The sequence below is a fragment of the Dipteris shenzhenensis genome, chromosome 26, assembly GCF_047967505.1.
Source record: "Dipteris shenzhenensis isolate YYH24624 ecotype China chromosome 26, Dip_SZ_1.0, whole genome shotgun sequence".
Lineage (NCBI taxonomy): Eukaryota > Viridiplantae > Streptophyta > Polypodiopsida > Gleicheniales > Dipteridaceae > Dipteris > Dipteris shenzhenensis.
This window is the reverse complement of record NC_141621.1, coordinates 20686640-20710503: the sequence shown is the minus strand read 5'-3', so window position 1 is coordinate 20710503 and position 23864 is coordinate 20686640. Positions and strand designations below refer to the sequence as shown.

Sequence of the window (23864 nt, the reverse complement as noted above, 5' to 3'; positions counted from 1 at the left end):
TCTGCCCCCTCTAGATGGTGGCTCTTGCTTCCCATCTACAGTATTTATAATTGCATATTCCGAAAAAGCAAAAAATAGTACATCCAAAAGCATCCTTTGTTCAAAATTGAAGGGATTGCTCAACATAACTTCACTAGCTCAAAATATCACAAGGCTTAATATGGCCTCATCCACATTTAATAGTCCACGGCTTAGTATTTGGCTGAGTAGCCGTTTCTGTATAAACCAAAATCAAATATGTTTTCTCACGCTTCTTAATTGGTTTCTTGGCTTGTGTATGATTTAGTAAAGGACTGATTTCAATTTTCATAGAACTCTTTAAACATATTTCTTGTTTGTTATTCTCAAATCCACATCTGATGTGTGTCATAATCTATCTTAGGATTATATTGATGTCTCCATGGCATTCCTAAGATGATATCAACTCCTTGTAGGAGTGCTACTAGGAAGTCTCGTCTATCTTTATAAGGTTTGATTGAAATCTCTAGATCCTTGACTTCTCTAGTGCAGTTATACTTCATCTTGGGGAAAGCAGCTTTACCTTTATAATGAGATGGGGATGACTCCTAGTTGAGCTTGGCTAAATCTCTTTCTGAGATGAAGTCATGCGTACTATCGTCATCATGTAAAATAACTTCTTCACCGTTAATTAAACCTTTCATTTTCAAAAGAGCATGACAATTGCACTTACCTCCATCTTCGGAATGGCTTGGCGTCGCGTCTCGCTCTTGCTTGGCTGCTTTGTTCTTGATCATATGTACTTTTGCCATTGGAGTCTTTTTCTCTCTGGACATTTAGTTGCTATATGTCCCACCTTGTTGCACTTGTAGTTATTTCCTTCTTCTGAAAAATTTCACCATTCGGCTTTGAAGGAGACTCTGTTTTCCGTGAAACAAAACCAGATTTAGATTTGAAGAAATGCTTTTTATCAAACCTCCTTTTCGTATGAAAGGGTACAGATTGATCCAAGCTCTTCTCTTCGTTTGGCATTCCATTATTCCTCTCACAATTCATTACAAGTGAAATGGCGGAATTTAGCGAACGAGGATGAAACATATTGATCTCAGCTCTCAATTTGAATTTTAACACTGCCGCATATTTTCTTCGTTGATCTCGCTCGCTCACTTTCTCTAGGGATTGTAATTGAATCAAGGTTTGCCAAAACCTATCAGTGTATGCAGAGATTGTTTCTTTGTCAAATTGCCTAAATATATTCCCCTATTGCTTGGCTTTTCTTCCCTCGCACTGTTGCCTGACTTTTTCTTTGAAGTTCGAGGGAAGAAAAGCCAGGAAATAGGGGGATATATTTAGGCAATTTGACAAAGAAACAATCTCTGCATACACTGATAGGTTTTGGCAAACCTTGATTCAATTGTAATCCCTAGAGAAAGTGAGCGAGCGAGATCAACGAAGAAAATATGCGGCAGTGTTAAAATTCAAATTGAGAGCTGAGATCAATATGTTTCATCCTCGTTCGCTAAATTCCGCCATTTCACTTGTAATGAATTGTGAGAGGAATAATGGAATGCCAAAAGAAGAGAAGAGCTTGGATCAATCTGTACCCTTTCATACGAAAAGGAGGTTTGATAAAAAGCATTTCTTCAAATCTAAATCTGGTTTTGTTTCACGGAAAACAGAGTCTCCTTCAAAGCCGAATGGTGAAAATTTTCAGAAGAAGGAAATAACTACAAGTGTAACAAGGTGGGACATATAGCAACTGAATGTCCAGAGAGAAGAAGACTCCAATGGCAAAAGTACATATGATCAAGAACAAAGCAGCCAAGCAAGAGCGAGACACGACGCCAAGCCATTCCGAAGGTGGAGGTAAGTGCAATTGTCATGCTCTTTTGAAAATGAAAGGTTCAATTAATAGTGAGAAGTTGTTATTTTACATGATGACGATAGTACGCATGACTTCATCACAGAAAGAGATTTGGCCAAGCTCAACTAAGAGTCATCCCCATCTCATTATAAAGGTAAAGCTGCTTTCCCCAAGACGAAGTATAACTGCACTAGAGAAGTCAAGGATCTAGAGATTTCAATCAAACCTTACAAAGATAGACTAGACTTCCTAGTAGCACTCCTACAAGGAGTTGATATTATCTTAGGAATGCCATGGAGACATCAGTATAATCCTAAGATAGATTATGACACACATTAGATGTGGATTTGAGAATGACAAACAAGAAATATGTTTAAAGAGTTCTATGAAAATTGAAATCAGGACTCCCCTCCATAGGGGGGCAGAGCACTGAGACCCTGACCTGCACTGTTTGGAATTGTAATGGTACTATATGGTCAGATTAGGGAATTTCTCGGAATCTTACATAAGGCGAGATATAGCCTTTCATATAGCTATCGAAGTTGAGAACCCCTTGTGCCTGTTGTCAGTGGTGGGTACACATGGGAGGCAGCATTTCGGGATGAGACTTGTGAGACAAGTGGAGTGCATGGATCAAGAGGAGTGTCAATACTATACATATCATCTTTGATTGGGACGATCTCCGTTGAGAGGCGCATTATGCATGTTAAATTTTGTGTGGATTCGGATCCAGCATGCTTGTCGAGAGGACCTCTTCATTGCGGGATGTTATTTCCCTCCCAAGACCTCACACTTTGCTCAAGACCCACGCAAGGAGGTCGAGACTTCACCACACACAGCCCTATATCCGGACATCATGGATTTCTCATGTTGCGGGAAAGCTCTCTTCGTTGGGGACTTTAATGTGAGGACGCGAGCACACATTAGGTATCGTTTCTAGATTTTTGTGATGACTTTATAGTAACTAGACGTTGATCTAGATGAGGGAAGGATGTGTCGATTCGCTACAGACAAGGGAGCCCCAGTCACATCCTATGGGCATGCACTATTGGACATGGGCATGATACAATGTATAATGGTCTAGATGCATGGCCCTCCTCAGTTGGTTTTACTTGTTTTTCACATGGGGGGGGCTCTAGCATACAACTATCTCATGGGATCCCCTGCCTTCACCTTGCATATCACGGATATCTCTGTCTCACTACCACCTCCAGGAGCAGACCACCACCTATCTCTTTTTTAGTGTATCCATCTCTTGTCTTATGATGCACACCATGACACGGCTCACTCACACTGTATATCATGGCATACGTTTTGATCATAGTCTTTCATTTGAGTTACTCCACACGCCTTTTCACTTTACTCACATGTATTGATGGCATACTGCTCCTGGAGGATTGAGGCGCGCTGACCACCCGCTCTTTCCATGAAGCTATCCTACACTTCACACACATCACCTGTTGCATGTCCACTGCCTCTTGGCTCAGTACCCTGCAATCGCTGGTATGATCATGAGGGTAAGGTTTTACACCGTCAGATCGAGACTAAGCGTCACCTTTCGAGCGAGACAGAGACGATACATGAGTATCGTCATCTGGTATGCTGGAGGAAGTAGGTTTTCATTTACCAGAACGAGGAGTTAATAAACATTTTGCTTAGTAACAACTCTGAGGACTTTTGGCGTAAGTGTCTCAAGCAGTGAGCTCCATCTCTCACGGACACCGCACTCTGGCAATCTTATGCATGCACACTATATGATGTTTTAAACCTGCCAGCACCTAATCTCTCGTGCGCACTACGTCTTATATTTTGCACACTTTTCATAGGCGATCGTGTCAAACACGTAGCTTTGAAGGTTCTTAACAACCAAGAAAAAGATCATGACGGCCTACACATTGAATTCTTTGCATATGGAATAAATACTATGGTCTTGATCTTTTCAAAGCTTTTTAACAAAGCAGTTTGCACTGGTTTCCCTCACACTTGCGCTCTTAATACCATCACTCCGATCTACAAGGCAAGGGATCCCATGAGTCTGAAAAACTACCAAACCATTATGATTGGGCATGTCATGTCCAATATCTATGCATTATTGCTCGACACAAAGGTTAGATCAATGTGTTTATAGAGCTCCAAGGACTTAGGGCTGACGGATAGGCAGGCTTCTGGGCCGATCATGGGACTCTAGATCACATACTCACACTTAGAGGTGTCATTGAGGAGGCCAGAGCACGGAGGCAGAGGGTTTATTGATGCTTTGTGGATTTACGCAAAGCTTTCGATACAATGCCGAGAGCTTGTCTCATTAGACTTGCAGGAGTTGGTGTATGATTAGGACATCATCAGGGCAGTCATGGCAAGTCATGAGAGAGTCCTCGACAGGTTCGAATAGGTGTAGGGTGGACAAAGGAGATCAAGAGACTATCGGAGTCAACAAGGTTGTCGATTGTCACCAACTGTTTGGCCTCTATATAGACGAGCTTGAGACTTTCATTGGGACACTTGGGGGCATGCTGCTATGTTGCCGGCTCCTTGATCTAGATCCTTCATGATGCGACCAAAGTTGGAGGCCCGATTGAGCAGGGCATATGCCACACTTGCTAGAATTGAATGGGAATGCTTTTACTCTCATTTCCAGTATCTTGGGACCAAGTCTCTTCACAACAGGTATGTGTGATAGCCCTTGTTGGGGTTTTATGCCACCACAGCCTTTCACGCCTTTGCCAACCATTGTTGTGATGCCATACCATAGTTTTCTATCCTCTCCATGGGCTCATATATTTTTGTCATGTTATGCCTTATAAATGAGGATAACTATGGGCCAACCCATCCCAGACCTGGGACATGGATAGGTTTTTGATTTCCAACCCTGCCCTCTCTCTTAAGGTCAAGCTACTAGAAAACAGACATGTGCAAGAGAACTTAGGTCTATTGCTTGATAATGCCTCTGCAAGTCCTAGGCCACTATCCAAATCTTCAAAAGAGATGGTCTTGCTATGGCTAAGCATTATGGAACTTTTTGTGAGAACACATGAAGAGCAGTGTGCTGTAATTCAAAAGCGCACATATATTCGAGGAGGATCACCTTCAAGGGAACTTGTGCACAAGAGAATTCAAGAGAGGGATAAGGAGCTTGAACACAACCTTTTAATGCTGTCCAAAAAATGGCAGCACAAAGGAGGCGCAAGGATGTTGAGGTTTGTGTATATGAGTAGGGGGGACTAGGCCCCTTTTATTGGTCCCACTCGCTGCCCATTTGGCTGATCAGCAACCCTAGAAGAGCCAGCTATCAACAGTGTGCACGTTGTGGAGTTGTGGAGGGGTGAAGGTGGAAGCAAAGGCATGGGCGAGGGCAAACACGAAAGGATAGAAGAGGGAGGGATCTCGGGCATTGGCCTTGAGGTTGTCTGAACTTGTGCCGGTGGAATCTACCTTGTGTCTTGTGGCACCAATCTCCTTCCTCTCCATGGAAATTGAGAGTTAGGGGGGGAGGCACCTGTGGTTGCATTTAGGGAGGCTTGTTGTTAAGGACCCATCCTCGTTTGCTGCCTTCAGTGGGCACGTCTCCTTTGATTCTTTGTTATGTACTTGCCAACTTTGTTGCCTGCTTGAGGTGGTGGCTTCAAGCTTTGAAGCTGGTCCTTGATCATTTTCTCCAGCTTGGAGATTTCCAAAGTGACTTGCGCAATGTGGGCAAGTCCTGGTCAGGCGGCCCATATATTTGCAACGGAGGCATTGCCCTGGTAGGCATGAGACTTAAACGTGCTACTTGAACTCCTCTGACCAGGGTCTCTAAAGTACCATGCAGAAGACCAACAACGCGCCCAACCCTTGTAAAGGGCTGTATAGCCTTTTGCACCTATTGTTTGTCCTTTGGGAAAAGCAAGATCTCGATGGTTGAGGGTGTCAAGAGGGTTGGCATGTGAGCCCCTCTGGCTAGATCAAAAGGTTTTGCCTCCTTTGTCAAACAAATAACACCGCCTGCTGGAAAAAGCAAGAAAGCAAAGGATGAGGGGAAAGAGAGGGGGATGGAAACGAGAGGGAAAAGGCATCGAGGGACTTGGGGAACCCGTCCCCCCTCCCCCTCGGGTTCCCCCCTCCCACTCTCACCCCTTGGGAAAAAAGAAAACGGAGGAATGATGGAAGGAAATGTGGCGAAAAGAGGGGTAAGGGTGACTGAAGTGCCTAAAAGAAGAGGGCCAGGGGGGGGGGGGGGGGGGACTGGCAAAACTGAGCGGAGGGGGGATGATGGAAGGAGAGGCGGGGGTGATTGTAGAGGCGAAAAAGGGAAAAGGGGGGCTAAAGGGGGGCAGAGCGGCCCTAGGCAATCGTGCGAGGCAAGGCCACTACTTGGCCTTAATACAGCCCAGGACAGGATGAAAGGCCAGCAAAAGTAGCGATAACAGAAACGGGGGGTGGCAGTAGCTACAGGATCTACTCAGGCTGTTTAGTGGCCCGAAATGGGCTGCCTACAGATCCTTTGGGTGAAGAAACGGGGAGGAAAGGAGTGGAGAATGGGGGAGCAGGAGGGAAGGCTCAGGATGGGCAACGAAGGTGGCGGAAGAGGGGTAGCAGGGAGGGCACCGAGCAGGGAGGGGCTATTATAGTGAGAACTTGAAAAGCAGTCTGTGATTGGGCGATGTGAGCAATCATCAAGTGTGGAAGTGTATATAGATGCTACGATACTAGCTTAACTTTGATTATGACACTTGCTCAAGGGAGGCTCCAAGATAAGGTGAACTCACTCTTGAATAGAGAACTTGAAAAGCAGTCCTTCAATTGGGCAATGTGAGCGATACAAGAAATCATGGAGTGTGGTTGCATGTTTAGATGCTACGAGACTAGTGCAACTGTCCAGATGACACTTGCACAATAGAGACTCCAAGGTAAGGTGAACTCAAAAGTGATACATAGAAGGAGGCCCACCAGAGTGATGGCTATAGCAAGTACAGGTGAGCTCATACTTCTTAGTTTATGTTCTTAACCGGAGGTCTGTGACATATAAAGTAAGGGGGGGTAAACCCTCTAGTTATTGCCCTTGGCAGTTGTGATTTCCCTGATCACGACTTGCGCAGTCAACTAATTGGTCTATTGACTGATCCTGTCTGGTTTGGCCATCGGCTACCCGTTTGTTGGCCCTTTTATTGGATGCATTTTTTGGCCCCATAAATGCCTCTGATGTGGGTCCCACAAGTGCTTGCAGGTAGAGTGCCATAAAGCACCCGTATGCACTCTGGAATTCTGAAATTCTTGCTGTGCTTACTAATAAGGTCTTTGGGGATTGTACCAAAAGCCCGCTTGGAATGCACAAAAGAGCAATTTAATTCTCAATTTCTTGAATCACGCCCCTTCCTTGTGTGCGCATGTGTGTGAGTGAGTAACATGAGATGAAATCGTCAAGAGTAGACTTGAACCATTTATGGGACAAACAGTAAGTATCCAGATGCCATTGTCTGCTGCTCTAGAGAGCTGCCATCCTGCCTTTCATTTTACAATGATGTACGGCTTTTGTAGTTTACAGCAGAGTTAAGTTAGCCAAAAAGCTTTCAGTTGTGAACTTGCGATGTGCCCGCCTGTTGGTCCGGCTGGTTGTACAAACAAAATCTTTTGGCTCATGTGTATGTTGTGCAAGGTCCTCATCAATCATATTTTTGCAGATGGTTTTGTGTGAGCGTTTCAACACTTGCTAATGGGGAGCAGTTGAAATCTTTTGTTTGGGTGTATGGGTGAGCTTCCAGTGTTATTCAGATGAGTATCTCTGACATGTTATGACATACAGGAAATTGGGTTTGACTACTTACGTGACAACATATGTCAGCGGAAGGAAGAACAAGTCTTAAGATGGTTTGCCTTTTAACTCTTTATACCTGTCTTGCGTTGTTCTCCTTTTTTGCTGATTGGTTACATATTTGATGTGTCTAGATTTAATTTTCCCGTGGACATGCAGGCCAAAGCCCTTCAATTTTGTCATTATTGATGAGGTTGATTCAGTCCTCATTGATGAAGGAAGGAATCCTTTAATTATTAGCACTACGGTGAGTTATTTCTTTCTTGTGCAGGGTGTCAGAGTAGTTAAGTAAAAATCATATCAATACTCAAGGAGAAAACCCTGCTATGGCAGATTATTTAGCTCAATTTTTAGCGGATTTTCTTCATGCAGTCCAGCAAAGATGTTGCTCGATTTCCTGTGGCTGCCAAAGTTGCTGAATTGCTAGTTCGAAATCAGGTGGGACATCCATGATGGGTGTATAGTTCTCAAGTTGAGCGAAATCTATCTTTTGAGGTAAACCAGAAATTGTGAATTTGTTTACATGTGATTGTAGCACTACACTGTTGATCACATGGACAAGAGTGTGGAGCTTACAGAGGAGGGCATAGCTGCTGCAGAGCTGGCTTTGGACACAGAAGACCTCTGGAGTGAAAAAGATCCATGGGCCCGGTAATATAATATATGTATTCTCAATGCCTGGAGGGTTATCAATAAATCACTTGTCATTAAATTCTTTCATATTTTTGAATTTCATTGGTGCTCAATCATTCAGGATAGTTGACTGCTTGTTGCATATCAACTTTTTTTAAAGGTTGGCATTGTTTTTTTGCTTTTTAAAAAACTTTAGATGCTGCTTCCAAAGATAAACCATGGTCACTGCTCAGCTCTTCTGGTTCCTGCTTGTCTAGCATTCTTACTCAGGATGTCTTGGTGTTTACACTCTTCAAGCTCTTCCCCACCTCTGCCCTGCCTCTGTATCTTTGTGTTCTGTTCTTTTGTCCTTGTTGCAGGTTGGGCTTGATATTTAGGCTGAGGCATTTGGAGCTTGAAGCCTTGAGCATACATGTCAGAGTGAGCTTGAATTTTGACAGCACTGATGTAGTCCTTTGTTTTGAATGAAGCAAGTAGTTGTCCCAAGTGCACATACTGCATTGTGTGGCCACAAGTTACAACATTATAAGACTACCTTTCCACCAGGTCTTCAAAGACGTAGTCACATGTACCCTAGACTTCTAATGTTTTAGAAGCACAGGGTGCATATAGTGTTTCACAAAGTTTCATTCTCTAGCTCTATATGGAGTGTGCATTTTATCAAAAGGGGAATAGCTATATCAAACAATGCTGGGCCCGAGCATATAGACATCTGTGGAACCATGATCAACGATACTCGGTGAAGGATGTCAATGTGTCTATCCACATTTCGGAGACATTGTATTCTTGAAGTTCATGGCATCACAGTAGTTTTCGTGACTTGAATGAAGCAAACCTGCTGTCCACGCACACAAGTTGTGTTGTTCTGGTATCTTGAGAAGCAGCTTCCTCTGTTGCAGGCATTGTATCTATGCTCTTTGCCCTCGTAGATGTGCTTTCTTCTCCGTTACTTTTATTGTGCTCAGTCAATTGAGGCTCTTTCTATTTGGTGGCTTTGTGGAGGGCCCACTCTTGAGGTGGCATTCATATGTTCAGGCGTAGCATGCATTGATCTCCGGTCTTGTTCATAAGTGGGCCTCTATCTTTGACTCTTCTTTAACTTGATGGCTCCATGCACTGCCATAATTTGTGTTACTGCTCCTCTTCTATGCAACAAGGCCTCTAAGGTCTTTCTTTTAGCCCTCCCTAAGCCTCATCCTTAACCTCCTTCCACCCTATGCTGCTTAAACATTGTGTACCATGATTTGGGTACCCTATGGGTGCAATGTTGCTTCTTATATGCTAGTTATATGCATGTGGAAATGGATCTAGGTGTAGCCTGGCATTTAAGTAAACCCCTCCTCTGAGATCTGTAAGCAGTGATCTCTTTAGAAGCTCAATTGAACCAAAGCTCAGTAGGTGCTAAGCAAGTCATGTATGTGTGGAGCTGCAAGAGATTATCCCCCCCCCCCCCCCCCACCCCCGGCTCTCTCGCTCGCTCGCTATGGGTGAGACAGGACGGGCAGAGGGCATTCCACATGAGGGACAGGTTTGCACTGTATGTGGTATGCAGGAGACTGAGACTGAGGATCACTTTCTTTTCAACAGCAGTTTTGGCCCACTTAGAAGTTTCTGGCACAACCTGATCAGCGACACGTGACTGTTTTCCTCCTTGAGCCTGGTGACACAGAGATCTGGAATACAAACGCAGAGTGGGCATCGCCAGAGCTTAATTAGAGAACGATCATGGAGTTTTTCTCAGGCGACCAGAGCCAAGGGCAACAGGGGACTAACGTAGGAGAGTCAATTCGACAAACCTGACCCCGGATGCACACTCTCATGAGGACCACAAATACTAGTTTTGCCAACAAAACTAGTATTGGGACCAAGATTAGCTGTTTCACCTAAACTCTATTTTATAGATTTTGTCCTTCAATTTGTGATTAAAATTGTCATCACATTAGTTGCACCAATGAAACTAGGATTGGAATCAAGGAAGAGAGAGAGAGAGAGATGATATGATATGATTGTATTAACATCCTCGTGAGACCCTTCAGGATCTATGGGACAGTGATCACTATCAACAAGTAGTGATTGTTTACATTCATTGAAAGAAAATAGCATAAATAAAAGCATAAATGTGCTATGCAGTGAGTACTTGTTGTGCTAACCTGTGTGCTAGACCAAGTACTTTGTTGCGATATTCTAAAATTTCCTTTATGTAGTTGCCTAGCTCTTTGGCTGGCCACTCCAGTAGGGATTTCAGGTTGCTTCTATTGCCCCCATAACACTCTCTGATTTGCGCATATGCTCGACATGTTAGGAGTACATGCTGCTCATTTTCTACTTCTCCTGTGGGCAGATTTTACATACTCTTTCCTCTCTTGGTACCCTGGGTCTTGCCCATCTTCCCCTCTCCACGGAGAGAGAGAGAGAGAGAGAGAGAGAGAGAATATAACATCCTTGGAGGCCTATGGGACAAAGTACACCAAGAAAGAAAGATATATTAACGTCTGCAAGAGGCCTCACGGGCCTATGAGACAAAGTGCGAATCCAAGAAGTACCTCATACAAGCCATTGAGGGCTGAAGCAAAGGGTTCACTAAGACCCTTGCTCAGAACTGAAAACTGAAAACTGAAAGCAAAACTTAAAATGCTAACATGCTCAACTAGTGAACAAAATACTAGAGTAGCAAAGTAACAGAAGCGTGTCAGATTCGTAGGGCTAGCACTCCTAGTACATGCTTAGGTTCCATATATCTAGGTAACCTGGTGGCACTCTGATGAGATGTGAGAAGCTCTAGTATCTGTGTTTGTCGAGCTGTCTCGCGGTGTGGGGGAGGGCGTGGTCTCCTCCATCTCTAGATCCGGTGGGCTACGTCAAGGGTGATGCCACGTCTCTGGCGGTCGCCTCTGAGAAGGGATGAGATAGACCGGGGACCTCGATCGTGCATACTCTGGGCTCTCTCCATGTCGCACATGGAGTGCGTGTCCCTCGTCTGGCCACATCGTGGTGGACACTCCTACTATTGATCCACGATGCTCTCATCTCATCAAGCTCCTCTCCCTCAGCTACACTGGTAGCTGACTCAAATGCATATAAGTCTGTGACAAAAGTTTGTGATATATCAATGGTGACCTGTGGCATCAGTCCATGCTGCTCTTTGGCCTGTCGCATCAGTGTGTCTCTCTATCGGCGCATCTCAAGCAGATAGAGCCCAACATAGACCTGATCATGAAAATGTATTAGCCGTGTGAGTGGGCCAAAGCCATGTCCCTCCTGAAAGAGGCAGTGATATTGTCTTTTGCTCTCTAGGTATGCGTGCAGCTCTCCCTGCCTCAATCCGCAACTGATGTGATGAGACTCGTAACTGACCAATGGCGATCCTCAGTGCATGTGAAACTCTCCTGTCCTCAAGGTAGTGAGGTCTGATGACAAGACCATGCTCTGAGATCCTTAGGAAGTGACCATGGTAGAATTGGATCTTGGTGGAGAGCTCCTCTCCCCCCCAAGCCCTAGAGGTATGGAGTTGGAGGAGGTCCAACTGTATGATATGGTTGATCTCATCTCGTGGGATCATCTTGGGTGGTGTATCCAAATTGTACTGAAAGGGGGGAAGTCTATCCATTTGAATGCTGTGACTACCAAACCATGTGGATATCTGTGCGTACCATGTCGTATCAAGACCACTCTCAGCTAGTCGCTTGGAGGACTCTAATGCCAACCTTGGTAGTCTCCACTGGGGTAAGGTCCAAACTCTGTGGAGAAACGTCACTGCTTGAAAGATGGCATCAACCTGGAGAGGGGTTATGGCGAACTCTGCCTGTATAATCTGATGGGGACTGAGGGTTTACTCTGAATCATCCTGGATCCCATGGTCACATGTAGTCTCTCAAATCTCTTCCACTCCGTCACTGAAATATCACTCTCCCAAAAAGGTGCTGTGTACATGGCAGTCGGTCTCACCGCGTGTCAAAGAGCCAGCCCTTCGTCGGGGGGTCCTGGAAGTGTGCTTGAAAGCATCGCGGCTCTAGTCGGGCCAGAGCACCCCGTCTTCGTGTGAGTCGTGCCGTACCCGCATGGATCATCGTGAAACCTGGTCCAGTGAACACTATCCCCAAATATGTATAGGACTGCATTATCTCCACAGGCTCGCCATGATATGTGAAACTATGGTGACGGGACACTGCTCGCGAGGTGTTGAAGATCATAACCTTGGTCTTCCCAAGGTTACCTGTCAAGTCTCTCTCCCTGCAGAACATCTCCAAAGCCTCTAGATGTTTTTGCAGCTTCTCTGCTGAGGATGATGAGGACTATGTCATCGGCATACATCAATATCTGCACCATCAGGTCAACCAGGAGCGAAGCCTCTCCGCCTAGTCGATCGACAAAAGAAGTGATCTCGTCAATATAGAGCCCGAAGAGAGTTGGTGATAGGGGGCAGCCTTGCTTTACTTCGATGGTGCTCTCAATCCAGTAGCCTCTTGGGGCACGTATCCTCCCTTTGATAGACTCGTATGGACTCATGACCCCCCAAATCATGATATCTGGGAGCTGTAGCTCCTGTAACCTCCTGATCAGGCGAGAGTGTGGGACAGTGTCAAATGCCTTACGAAAATCTACGAAGCAAGTGTTAGACTTTCTGATGCCTTGACTTTGCCTCCTCAATAATAGCCCTTAGGGTGAAAATGTGATCCAGGGTGTACCGATACTATGGTGGTGGTGCTCCAGGTAGGTAGGAAGCCATGGCATACGACATTGTTGAACAGTTGTGCTAATATCGGGGTCAGGATCTCTTGCCCATGCGCAAAATGCTCAGTGCGAATCCCTCATGATCTGGTGATCGTCGGTTATGAAGCTGAAGAAGGGCAGCTCGTACATTTTGCGAAGTAAACAAATGACATGTGGTGGGTTGGGCATAGAGGACATATCAGGTGGTGCCTACCTGGGACATCATATAGAGAGCAAGCATATGTGTGTCAGACTACGGGATCTGTGATGGGAATGGGTGACTTCCCTTGTGATAAGGGTCCCCATCCCATAGTAGGATCTCCGTGAAAGGAACTGGTCACCTCATCCATCCTGTGCATGAGGAAAGCCCACTTCTTACGCTGTGTCACTCGGTGTGAGATCCGTTGTGCCTCTAGTGAAGTTAAATGTCCCAGTGCTATCTCACGTGTAAGGTGGGCTCTCATGTCTCTGCACTCATCATCAAACCAGGGATTTTGGGGCATCCTCCCATCTGGAACACGTGCAGATCGTGTCGTGGGAAAGGATCTGGCTGCAACATCCTGTATCATCGATATATGAATGTCTAATGCATGTGCGAGGTCCATCCCATCGCCAAGTAGTACTGGAAGCTCAGAAGCCAGGTGGCTCACGTACATCGGGTCAAGAGCATGGTCAAAATAGATCTGAACATGAGTGGGTGGTGAGGGGGCCCTCCTCATGGCTGGCATGGCGACTGATATACAGAAAGTGAGATATGAGTGGTCGGCTCCGAGTGGAGGCGGCAGCACAATAAAATCATGTATCCATGGGGCCATTGCTAGTGGACCGAGTAGGTAGCCTACCGTACTACTCCCCCCTCCATGTGGGAAACATGTGAGTCCACCAGATGATGGCCATCTTCGAAGACTGCTATATAGGATCAAGTCATGTGTAGCACCTAGCTCGAGTAAATGTCTCCCATACGCTGTCACTAGTGCATGTGCATCTGCCGACTACCTCACGATCCCCAGCTCTGTTGCATACTTCTCCTGTACTATGAGGGAATCCTCATCGAAATGTAACAGGCCCACCTGTCTGTTTCTAGTACGTGCATTGAAGTCACCAAGGAGGAGAGTATCCCCGTGTCTGGAGAACTCCGTGATATCATCATGAATAGTCTCATATGGGCTGTGCCCATTAGTGGTGACCTCTCGCGCATAGGATGATGTGTCTGGGTAAAGTAACATACTGCAATGAAGGTCAGTTGTGTCTGGTAACTAGACCCGAAATCACATGTGTCGTGCATGGTCCTCCCTTTGTATCATTGAGAGGAGTGGCCTCAGATGTGATCTAAAGAGGACAGCCACACCTCCGGATCCTCGTACCCCACTACCCCTCCTCAGTTCCCTCTTGTGGGCAGACTCCCATGTGTATTGTGTCACTGTGGGTAGCCCTCTCTCTGGGCTCTCATGTGTCTTGGTGTAGAAGATCACATCTCTGTTATGGTATGTCTCCAAGAACCCCCTTGGGTCGGACCATAGAGTGCCATTACAATTCCACACTGCTATCCTCAATTTGTTTTGCATACTCGCCCCATCGTTCAGACACGGTCATGTGCTGTCCCCTTCTCCTGCTGCATCTCGTACTTCTTTTTCTACCCTCTCTCGAATGATCACCCTACCATCTCTGTAAACTGTCCATTTTCCCTCTTGTCTTGCAGCCATCACCCGTGAGATCTTCATCTAGAAAGATCTTGGTCCCCTTCAGTGCTGCCTGTGTACTCATAAGGGTGGATCTATCTGTGGCTGTTTGCAGCTTTACAACCAAAGGCCTCGTTGGTGCATTTGTTTTACCCACTCTCGAGGCTGATTCACAAGTGAGGTTTACTCCATCTTGTCAAAGAGGATTTTGGCATCTGACATGGGGCTATCACCTACTGTTAGGCGTCTGACCAGCACATTCAAACTCTTGCTGTCCTGTCATTTTTCTTCCTCAATTGTTTCAGAAATGAGCTCCCTTTTCTTTGGTGTTGTGTCTTTCTTTAGTACATCTTTCCATGCAAGCATATTTGCTTTCCCCTTCGTGAATTGTTGTTTGAACATATCAATGATCTTGGTCATGTCCTGCATCATTTTACCTTTCTCACTTGTCCATTTGTTTTGCATCTCCTCTTGCCATTTCTTCATTTCATCTTGCATTTGGGCTCGGAGGTTTGAGAGCTCATCTTCTCTAGTCTCTCTCAGCTCCTTGTATAGGCCTTCAATTTCTGTGTCTTGCATCTTACATATTTCCTTGAGTGTTGATATGTAAGCCTTGGCGCTTGGGTCTTCTATTTTCTTCGCCTTCGTCTAGATGAGGCTATACTTCCGGTCCTTATCACCCCTTGTTTTCTGGTCGGGTGAGCTCTCCTTTGTCCCCATAGTGGCAGCCTTTCTTGATGTGATAGTCTTCTAGCCGGTACAGGTTTGGTGTAGATTGCGAGGGCTGAGGAGGCTGGCTACCAAGCTCAGCCTTGGTGTTTTGCAGCCCAAGGCTGCTTCACAAGCAACAAACAACTGCTATGGTCCTCGGGACCCCTTATGGCGCAGTTGAACAGCCTGTGGGGCGGATATGGAGCCTCGGGGCTCACACAAGTGCACCTCGGCAACCGTCGTCTCTATTCCGTGTCTCCTGCGATAGCTTGGATGCTCCTGTGTTGGTGGAGGGCTCTCGTGATTCCCCCGTGGCACTTTGGGCAAGGCATAGCTTGTAGCTCCTGTGCTAGCAGCTAGCGAGCGGCCAATAAGCAGCAATCAGCATAGTAGAGGTGTAGCAATGGCGGGGAGAGCAGATGGGAGCAAGCAGCAGCGTGGGGAGGGAGCAGCGCGGCAATATGGGGGGGTGAGCAAGCAGTAGCGCGGGGAGGGAGCTTCAGCAGAGGAGGCGTGAGTGGCCAAGCTGGCTGGAGCATGGCAAGGAGCTGGAGCATGGCGTGGCGGAGCAGCATGGCGAGGTGAGGCGTGGTGAGGAGGAGCAGCAGTAAGGCGGGGAGGGGCAGCATGGCGGAGAGGGGGCAGCATGGAGAGAGAGAGAGAGAGAGAGAGAGAGAGAGAGAGAGAGAGAGAGAGAGAGAGAGAGAGACGTCCGCGGGAGGCCTCGCGGGCCTATGGGACAAAGTACGGAATCAAGTAGCTCATATAGACCACTGTGGTTTGGGCAAAGGGCTCACTAAGGCCCTTGCTGAGTACTAAGTTGCTATACTAGTACAAAATAGCAAAGTAAAAATGCAAAATGAGAGTGATATGAAGATATCAAGTGCCCAGAGCTAGAGTCCCAAGTGTGTGGACCGGTCCTAAGTATTCAGGCTCCATGATGGCGCTCTGATGAGATGCAAAGAGCTCATGTATCTGCATCTGTTGGGATGTCTCCTGTGGTGGTGGAGGACGTGGTTTCCTCGATCTCTGGATCCAATGGGCTATGTCAAGAGTGATGCCTCGCCTCGATCGATCTCCCCTAAGGAGAGCTGAGATAGGTCGAACCTCGATCGTGTGTGCTCTGGTCGTTTGTCACGCCGTGTACGGTCTCTGTGTCCCTCGTCTGGCAGTGCTGTGTCGGCTACCTCCGCTGATCCATGTATCTCTCATGTCGACTAGGTCCTCCTCCTCTGTCCTAGAGTGCCTTGGGGTCGAGTTAGAAATCTGTGACGTGTCTCTGCGCTCGGTCTACCTCGCTACCCTGTGGTGCGGTGGTCCCATCCTCCTGCTCTCTGATATGCCGTAGTAGTATCTCCCTGTGTCGTCGCATCTCCATCAGGTAGAGCCCAATGCAGACATGGTCCTGGAAGTGGATCAGTCGTGAGAGTGGGCCAAAGCCATATCCCTCATGAAAAAGGCAGTGGTAGCACCCTTGGATCTCATAGTAGGCTGGGCAGACACATAGAAAGTGCTCCTTTGTCTCGATCGTCCCCATCGTGCATAACCTGCCAGTTTGCTGCTCTCTGGGTATGCGTGCAGCTCTCCCTGTCTCGATCCTCAGCTGATGGGATGAGACCCGCATCTGTCCGATGGCAATCCTCAGTGCGTGTGAGACTCCTCTGTCCTTGAGATACTGAGGTCTGATGATGAGCCCATCTTCCGATACTCTCAGAAAGTGGTCATAGTAGAGATGGGTCTTGGTGGGGAACTCCTGGTCCCCCCCCCCCCCCCCCCCAAAGTGCGAGATGTGTGGAGTTGGAGGAGATCTAACCGTATGATGTGGTTAATCTCATCTCGTGGGATTGACTTGGGCGGTGCATCCATGCTATATTGAAATGGGGGAAGCCGATCCATTTGAATCCTGTGACTGGCGAACCATGCAGTGATGCGTGCAAACCATGCTGTACCTGCTCCACTCTCAGATAGTCGTATGGAGGACTCTAGTGCCAGTCTTGGAAGTCTCTCACGAGGTAGGAAAGTCACTGTCTGAAAAGATGACATCAACTTGGAGAGGGGTCATGACAAACTCTGCCTGTACTATCTGATGGGGGACCGAGGGCTTACTGCGAATCATCCTGGAGCCCATATCACCTGCAGCCACTCGAATCTCTTCCACTCTGCTGCTGAAATATCACACCCCCAAAACGGTGCCGCATACATGGCGGTCGGCCTCACTAGAGTGTCGAAAAGCCAACACTTTTGTCGGTGGATCCTGGAAGTGCGCCTGGAAGCATTGTCGCTCTAGTCGGGCCAATGCACCATGCCCTCGTGTGAGTTGTGCTCTGGCTGCGTGGGTCATCGTGAAAATTGGCCCTGTGAAAACTGTACCCAAGTATGTGTAGGACTACACAATCTCCATTGGCTGACTCTGTTATGTAAAGCTATGTCGGTGAAGCACTGTGTAGGAGAGAGAATAGCTCTACAAGCCTCAATGGGCTGAAGCAAAGGGCACACTAGGGCCCTTGCTGAGTGCTATACTAAGCTAAAGAGATCAGGAGCTCTAGCAAAGAAACTCAAATGCAAACTGAATACTATGACTTATAAGCTGAAAGCCGGCACTATGGTGGCTCTCCCATGGGCTGCAAAGATATCGCGGATCTACGTATGTCCAGTTGTCTCACGTTGTGGCAGAGGATGTGGTTTCCTCAATCTCTAGATCTGATGGGCTATATCAAGAGTGATGCCTCATCGCTGGTGGTCTCCACTGAGGAGAGCTGAGACAGGCTGGACATTGATCGTGCGTGCTATGGTCACTCTCCGTGTTGTGTGTGGTCTCCACGTTACATGCTCGGCAGCTTTGTGTCGGCTCTCTCTACTGATCCATACTGCCCTCATATCAGCTAGCTCCTCGTCCTCCACCTCACTGTGTCGTGCGGCTGACTCAAATGCATGAAAGTCTGGTGCCACCTCAAGTGGTCTTTCATCCCTCCTTGTGCTCGGTTTACCTCAAGATTTTATGGTGTGGTCACCTCCTCCTGCTCTGTGATCTATCACATTAGTATCTCTCTGTGTGGTCGCATCTCAATTAGCCCAATGTTGACTTGGTCGTGGAAGTGGATCAATCGTGAGAGTGGACCAAATCCGTGCCCCTTTTGAAAGAGGCAGTGGTATCGACCTTGGATCTCATAGTAGGCTGGAGAGACACATGGAAATGGTCCTCTGTCTCGACCTCCCTCAACATGCATACTATCACTCCCCCAAAAAGGTGCTGCGTACATGGTAGTCCGTTCACTAGGGTGTCGAAGAGCCAACCCTTCGTCGGTGGATCCTAGAAATGTGCCTGGAAGCATTGTCTCTCTAGTTGGGCCAAAGCATCCTGCCCTCGTGTGAGTCGTGCCCTGGCTGCATTGGTCATTGTGAAAACTGGCCTGGTGAAGACTGTCCCTAAGTATGTGTAGGACTACATTATCTCCACTAGCTCACCTTGGTAAGTGAAGCTATGTTGGTGAAGCACTGCGCATGAGGTGCTCAAGATCATAACCTTGGTCTTCCCAAGGTTGATTGTCAAGTCTCTCTCTCTCTCTCTCTCTCTCTCTCCTGAACACCTCTAGGGCCTCCAGATGTCTCTGCAGTCCCTTTGCTGAAGATGATATGAGGACTATGTCATCCGCATACAATAGTATCTGTATCATCAGGTCAACCAGTAGTGATCCCTCGCCCCCTAGTCGATCTATGAAGGATGTGATCTCATCAATGTTAGTGCCCGAAGAGAGTCGGTGAAAGGGGGCATCCTTGCTTCACCCCGATCGTATTCTCAACCCAATCTAATAGGCCTCATGGAGCTCGAACTCTCCCTTTGACGGACTCGTATAGGCTCATCACCGCCCAAACCATAATTTCTTAGAATGTGCATCTCCTATAACCTCGTGATCAGGTGGGATCGTGGGACAGTGTCGCAGCCTTCCAAAAGTCTACAAAGCAAGGGGAGACTTTCTATCGTCTTGGCCTTGCCTCCTCAATGATAGCCCTCGGGGTGAAGATGTGGTCTAGTGTGGAGTGCTGTCGATCCTCAGGGCGTGTGACTCATCTGTCCTCTAGATACCGGGGTCTGATAATAACTCCGTCCTTCGATACTCTCAGGAAGTGATCAGGGTAGAATCGGATCTTGGTGGGAAACTCGTGGTCCCTTCGCCAAGTCCGTGACATATGGAGCTGGAGTAGGTCCAATTGTATAATATGGTTGATCTCATCCCATGGGAGCAAGTGACTAGGGGCATCTAAACTGTACTGAAAAGAGGGGGACAATCCATTTGAATGCCCTGACTGCGAAACTATTTGGTTATGCGTGCATACCAAGCCATGCTAACCCCGCTCTCAGCTAGTCGTATAGACGACTCTAGTGCCAGTCTCGGTAATCTCCATCTGGGTAAGGTCCAAACACTCTGAAGGTAAGTGATTGTGTCTGGAAGATAGCATTGATCTGAAGAGGTGTCATGCCGAACTCTGCCGTTATGATCTCTGAGGGCTTGCTTCGGATCATCCTAGATCCCATAGTCACCTGCAACCTCTTGAAGCGTCGCTTTTCGGTCCTGATAGGTCACTCCCCTAGAAGGATGTTGCGTACATGGCTGTCGGTCTCACTCGTGTGTCGAAAATCCATCCCTTTGTCGGAAATGCATGTGAAAGCATAATCACTCTAGACGGGCCAGAGCTCCCTGCCCTCACACACACACACACAAAAACACATACATACATACATACATACATACACACACACACACACACACACACACGCATGCACGCACTCACGCACGCACGCACGCACGCACGCACATATATATATATATATATATATATATATATATATATATATATATATATATATATATATATATATATATATATAGGAAGTGAGGTTCTTGTTGAAGTAGAGGCCTCTCTATTTCTGTGGCTTCTTGCACCTTTGCATCAATCACCTTCTGAGGAAAAGGTAAATAGAGCAATGACCGGACCTCTTCAAACTTTGATGGCAATCCACCATGCGCAAAAAAATACACCTTCCGGAACATGAGTGCAGCCATGTGTTCCTTGAGCTCTCTCCCATATGTAGCATGCCTTCACCCAGCTTGATGCTCCTCGAATCACATCCCCACAATGCTTGCAACAACACATTTCGTGCCATAACTGCCATATTTGCTGATGAGAATTGAATCTCCCCAAACATCATGCTGATTGGGAGACTTGCGGGGAGACATAATGGAGAAGGCCCTCAAAATTTACGAGAACAGAAAATTGGAGCAAAATGGACTCCTGCTTCCTTGATCCCAAAATAGGTAAGAAAAGAAAGGAAGCTGCAAAGGGGGTAATGGGCAGGATCGTTGATGGCAGCAACGTGGGTGGGCAGGCTATGAATCGTTGTTGGCAGCAATTGCTACATCGGTAGCGATGTACTCACGTTGGTCATCGGTTGTGGCTGGCAGGAGCAAATCACATGCATGTGGTGACCACAATAGCAGGTGCCTCAGCTCAAACTTTGGCTGTATGCCCAGCAAGGGCTGGCAGGAAGGAAGCGTTGAAGGGAGTACGGGCTGGAGAGGATGAGCGTACTGGGCCTAGGCTAGAGGTTGGAGCGGATGGTGAGTGTAGGCTGGCTTCCGGAGACAACATTCCACTCTTGATCAAATCTTCATGTTGCGTACAGTCATAAAGGAGGCGAGATCGAGACCCTAGAAAGTTTGCTTGTTTTGTAGACTTTCGTAAGGCCTTCGACACAGTTTCACGATCCTACATGATCAGACGAGTTCAAGACATGCAAAACCCAAGAGTCATGATCTGGTGGTTGATAAGATTGTATGAGTCAGTTAGAGGGAGAGTACGAGCCCTTGGAGGTCTATCAGACCAATGTCACATGAAAACACGTTTTGTGCCCTCAAAACAAGACAAAACGCTTTGTGACGAAACGTTGTGAAACAATACGAAATGCTCCCAATGAAACACACGTTTCGCCCAAACCCATGTAAGTTGTTTCTACCTGTCTTGTGATTCGTAGACTTTGCAAATCATTTCTGCCTTTGTCGCCTACACCTTTTGCCTCTCCTGCTGTCCGTGTGCCTCCATATAAGAGCTGATCTCTCTCTTCAGTACTAGATCTTGGCAGTGTATGACCAGTATCCATATGATCCCCTGCATTGTGTATCGGCACAACAATGGTCGTACTCCAAGTAGGGAGGGAAGCTGTGGCACACAGCGTGATTAAACATCTATGCTAGGATCGGGGCCAAGACCTCCTGTCCATGTGCGAAATGCTTAGTGCGTAGCCCCTCATGATCATGGGCTCTCCGATGGTGGAGCTAGTGTAATGCATCTCACACATTCTGTGCTATGAATAGCCTACAAGTGGTGGGTCTGGGAAGCGGGGCCATGTTAGGTGGTGTCTGTATCGGGGAGTCATAAAGGGATGTCGAGTGTGCCACACATCAGGGTCTTTGATGGGAATAGGTGATTTCCCCATGCAAAGGTGGAATCACCCCCTCGAAAGACTCTAATCACCTCATCCATCCTACATGAAAGGAATGATCGCCTCTTGTGCTGTGTCACTCTCGTATGAGGTAAGATCTTATCTTTGGGCATTCATCATCAAACCATGGATTCTGGGGAATCTTCCCGGCTGGGAATTGGGCTGTAGAGCGAGTTGTGGGAAAAGACCTGATAGCGGCATCCCGGACCTTTGAGACCAAAGTGTCTGAGGCATGGGCAAGGTCTACAACAGGTGGGCCGGTAACTCATGAGACAAGTGGCTCATATACACGGCATCTAGGGCATGGTCAAAGTGTATCTGAATCCGAGTGGAAGCTGGCGGGTGCCGTCCTACTACAGGCATGGAGGTCGACATGCTAAATGCCAAATACAAGTGATCTGCACCAAGTGGGGGGAGAGGAGGTCATGTACGTGTGTCACAAAGGCAGGGGAACCTATCAAGTAATCTACTGTGCTCTTCCCTCCATGCGGGAAGAAAGTGAACTTTCTGGATGATGGCCATCTGAGAAGGCCGATGTATATGATCAGATCATGTATTGCTCCCATTTCTAGTGAGCGTCTGCCATATCCAGTGACCTATGTATCCTTTGAGCGCCTCACTATTCTGAGCTCTATTGGGTCAATCCCTGGTACTTTGAGGGGATGAGTTCCGAAGTCAAGCAGATTAACTTGTCTGCTCCCGTTTGTGCATTGAAATCACCTGATAGGAGAGTCTCCCCTTGCCTTGACAACTCCGTAGTGCTGCTTTGTGGTGACCTCATGGGCATATGATGATGTATCTGGGGAAAGTAGCACACTGCAATGGAAATGGCTTCTGCATCTTGTGGCTGGATCCAAATCCACATGTATCGCGCATGCTCCTCTCTATGCATCACTATACCTTCCGAGCCTTGGACGCCAGTATCTCTCCTCAATGCTTTCTTATAAGCTCACTCCCATGTGTACCCTGTTACTGTAGGCAGCCGTCTCTCCGGACTCTCGTGTGTCTCAGTGTAGAAAATGATATCTCTAACAGTGTATGTCGCTGAGAAGGCTCCTGAGTCAGACCAAAGAGTTCCATTGCAGTTCCACACAACAATCTTTACTCTGCTTTGTGCACCATCATATCAGTCTGACGCCGTCATGTGCTGCCTCATCCCTTTCTTCCCTTTCCTCGCTTTCTGCTCTCTCCCTTGTGATGACTTTGCCATCTCTATATACAGCCTACTTCCCTTCTTGCCTTGCTGCCACAATTCAAAGCATCCCTTCTCTACGGTGTTCTTGCTGCAAAAGAGTGAGATCATCATCTAGATATGTCCTTGATGCTCATAAAAGTGGACCTATCTGCCGCTGTCGCATTGGCATCTGCCATCAGGGTGTCACCCTTTGGTAGCCCTTTAACCAGGACATTCAATGCTTTATGCTGTCTTCTTTTTCCTCTTCAGGCATCATAGATAAATTCCTTTTTTGGGTCTGATGTGCCCTTCTTGACCACTTTGGTCCACTCCTTCATTTTTGCCTTCCCCTCATTTATTAGCTGAGAGATTTCTCCATGTTTCCCTTGCATGTTGGCTTGTAAGGCAGCTATATCTTTATCGAGTTTTGCATTCTCTGCTTTGAATTCCTCAAGCGCCTTTGCATGCATTTTCCCCTTTCCCTTCTAGTGCTTGTAAAGTTTTCATATGTCCTTTGAGCATGCTCAGCTCCTCATTCAGGAGGGCTGGATCTCACCTTCTTCCATTCGAGTATGTGCCTTTAGAGTTTAATTTTTTGCTTGTAGGCTGATAACCTTAGCTTCCAGATCCTTTATCTTTAAGGCATGTTGGTTGGTCTTAGCATCCACTATCCGAGCTATTTCTTCCTGCATTTTACCTATTTGAATCCCCATCTGTACTTGCATTTCAATCTTCGTTTCCTCTTCCATAGAGGCATGCAATCTACGCATAATTTCATCATTGTGTTTCTCAATTTTCTTCTGCAAACTCTCAAGAGAGAAAAATGATACAATAAGCTGAAAGGGGGG

At 47.0% G+C, this 23864-nt stretch overlaps 1 protein-coding gene across 2 annotated transcripts in view; it reads left to right on the top strand.

Moving 5' to 3' along the window:
• The window catches only part of SECA2 (Preprotein translocase SecA family protein), a 125998-nt gene that overhangs the window by 16935 nt on the left and 85199 nt on the right, over positions 1-23864 (top strand). For both annotated transcript variants that reach the window (XM_087397301.1, XM_087397300.1), the window contains exons 10-13: positions 7602-7666; positions 7770-7857; positions 7983-8048; positions 8146-8261. In XM_087397301.1, coding sequence (XP_087253427.1) covers positions 7602-7666; positions 7770-7857; positions 7983-8048; positions 8146-8261 — 335 coding nt within the window. The remainder of the gene's footprint in view (positions 1-7601; positions 7667-7769; positions 7858-7982; positions 8049-8145; positions 8262-23864) is intronic.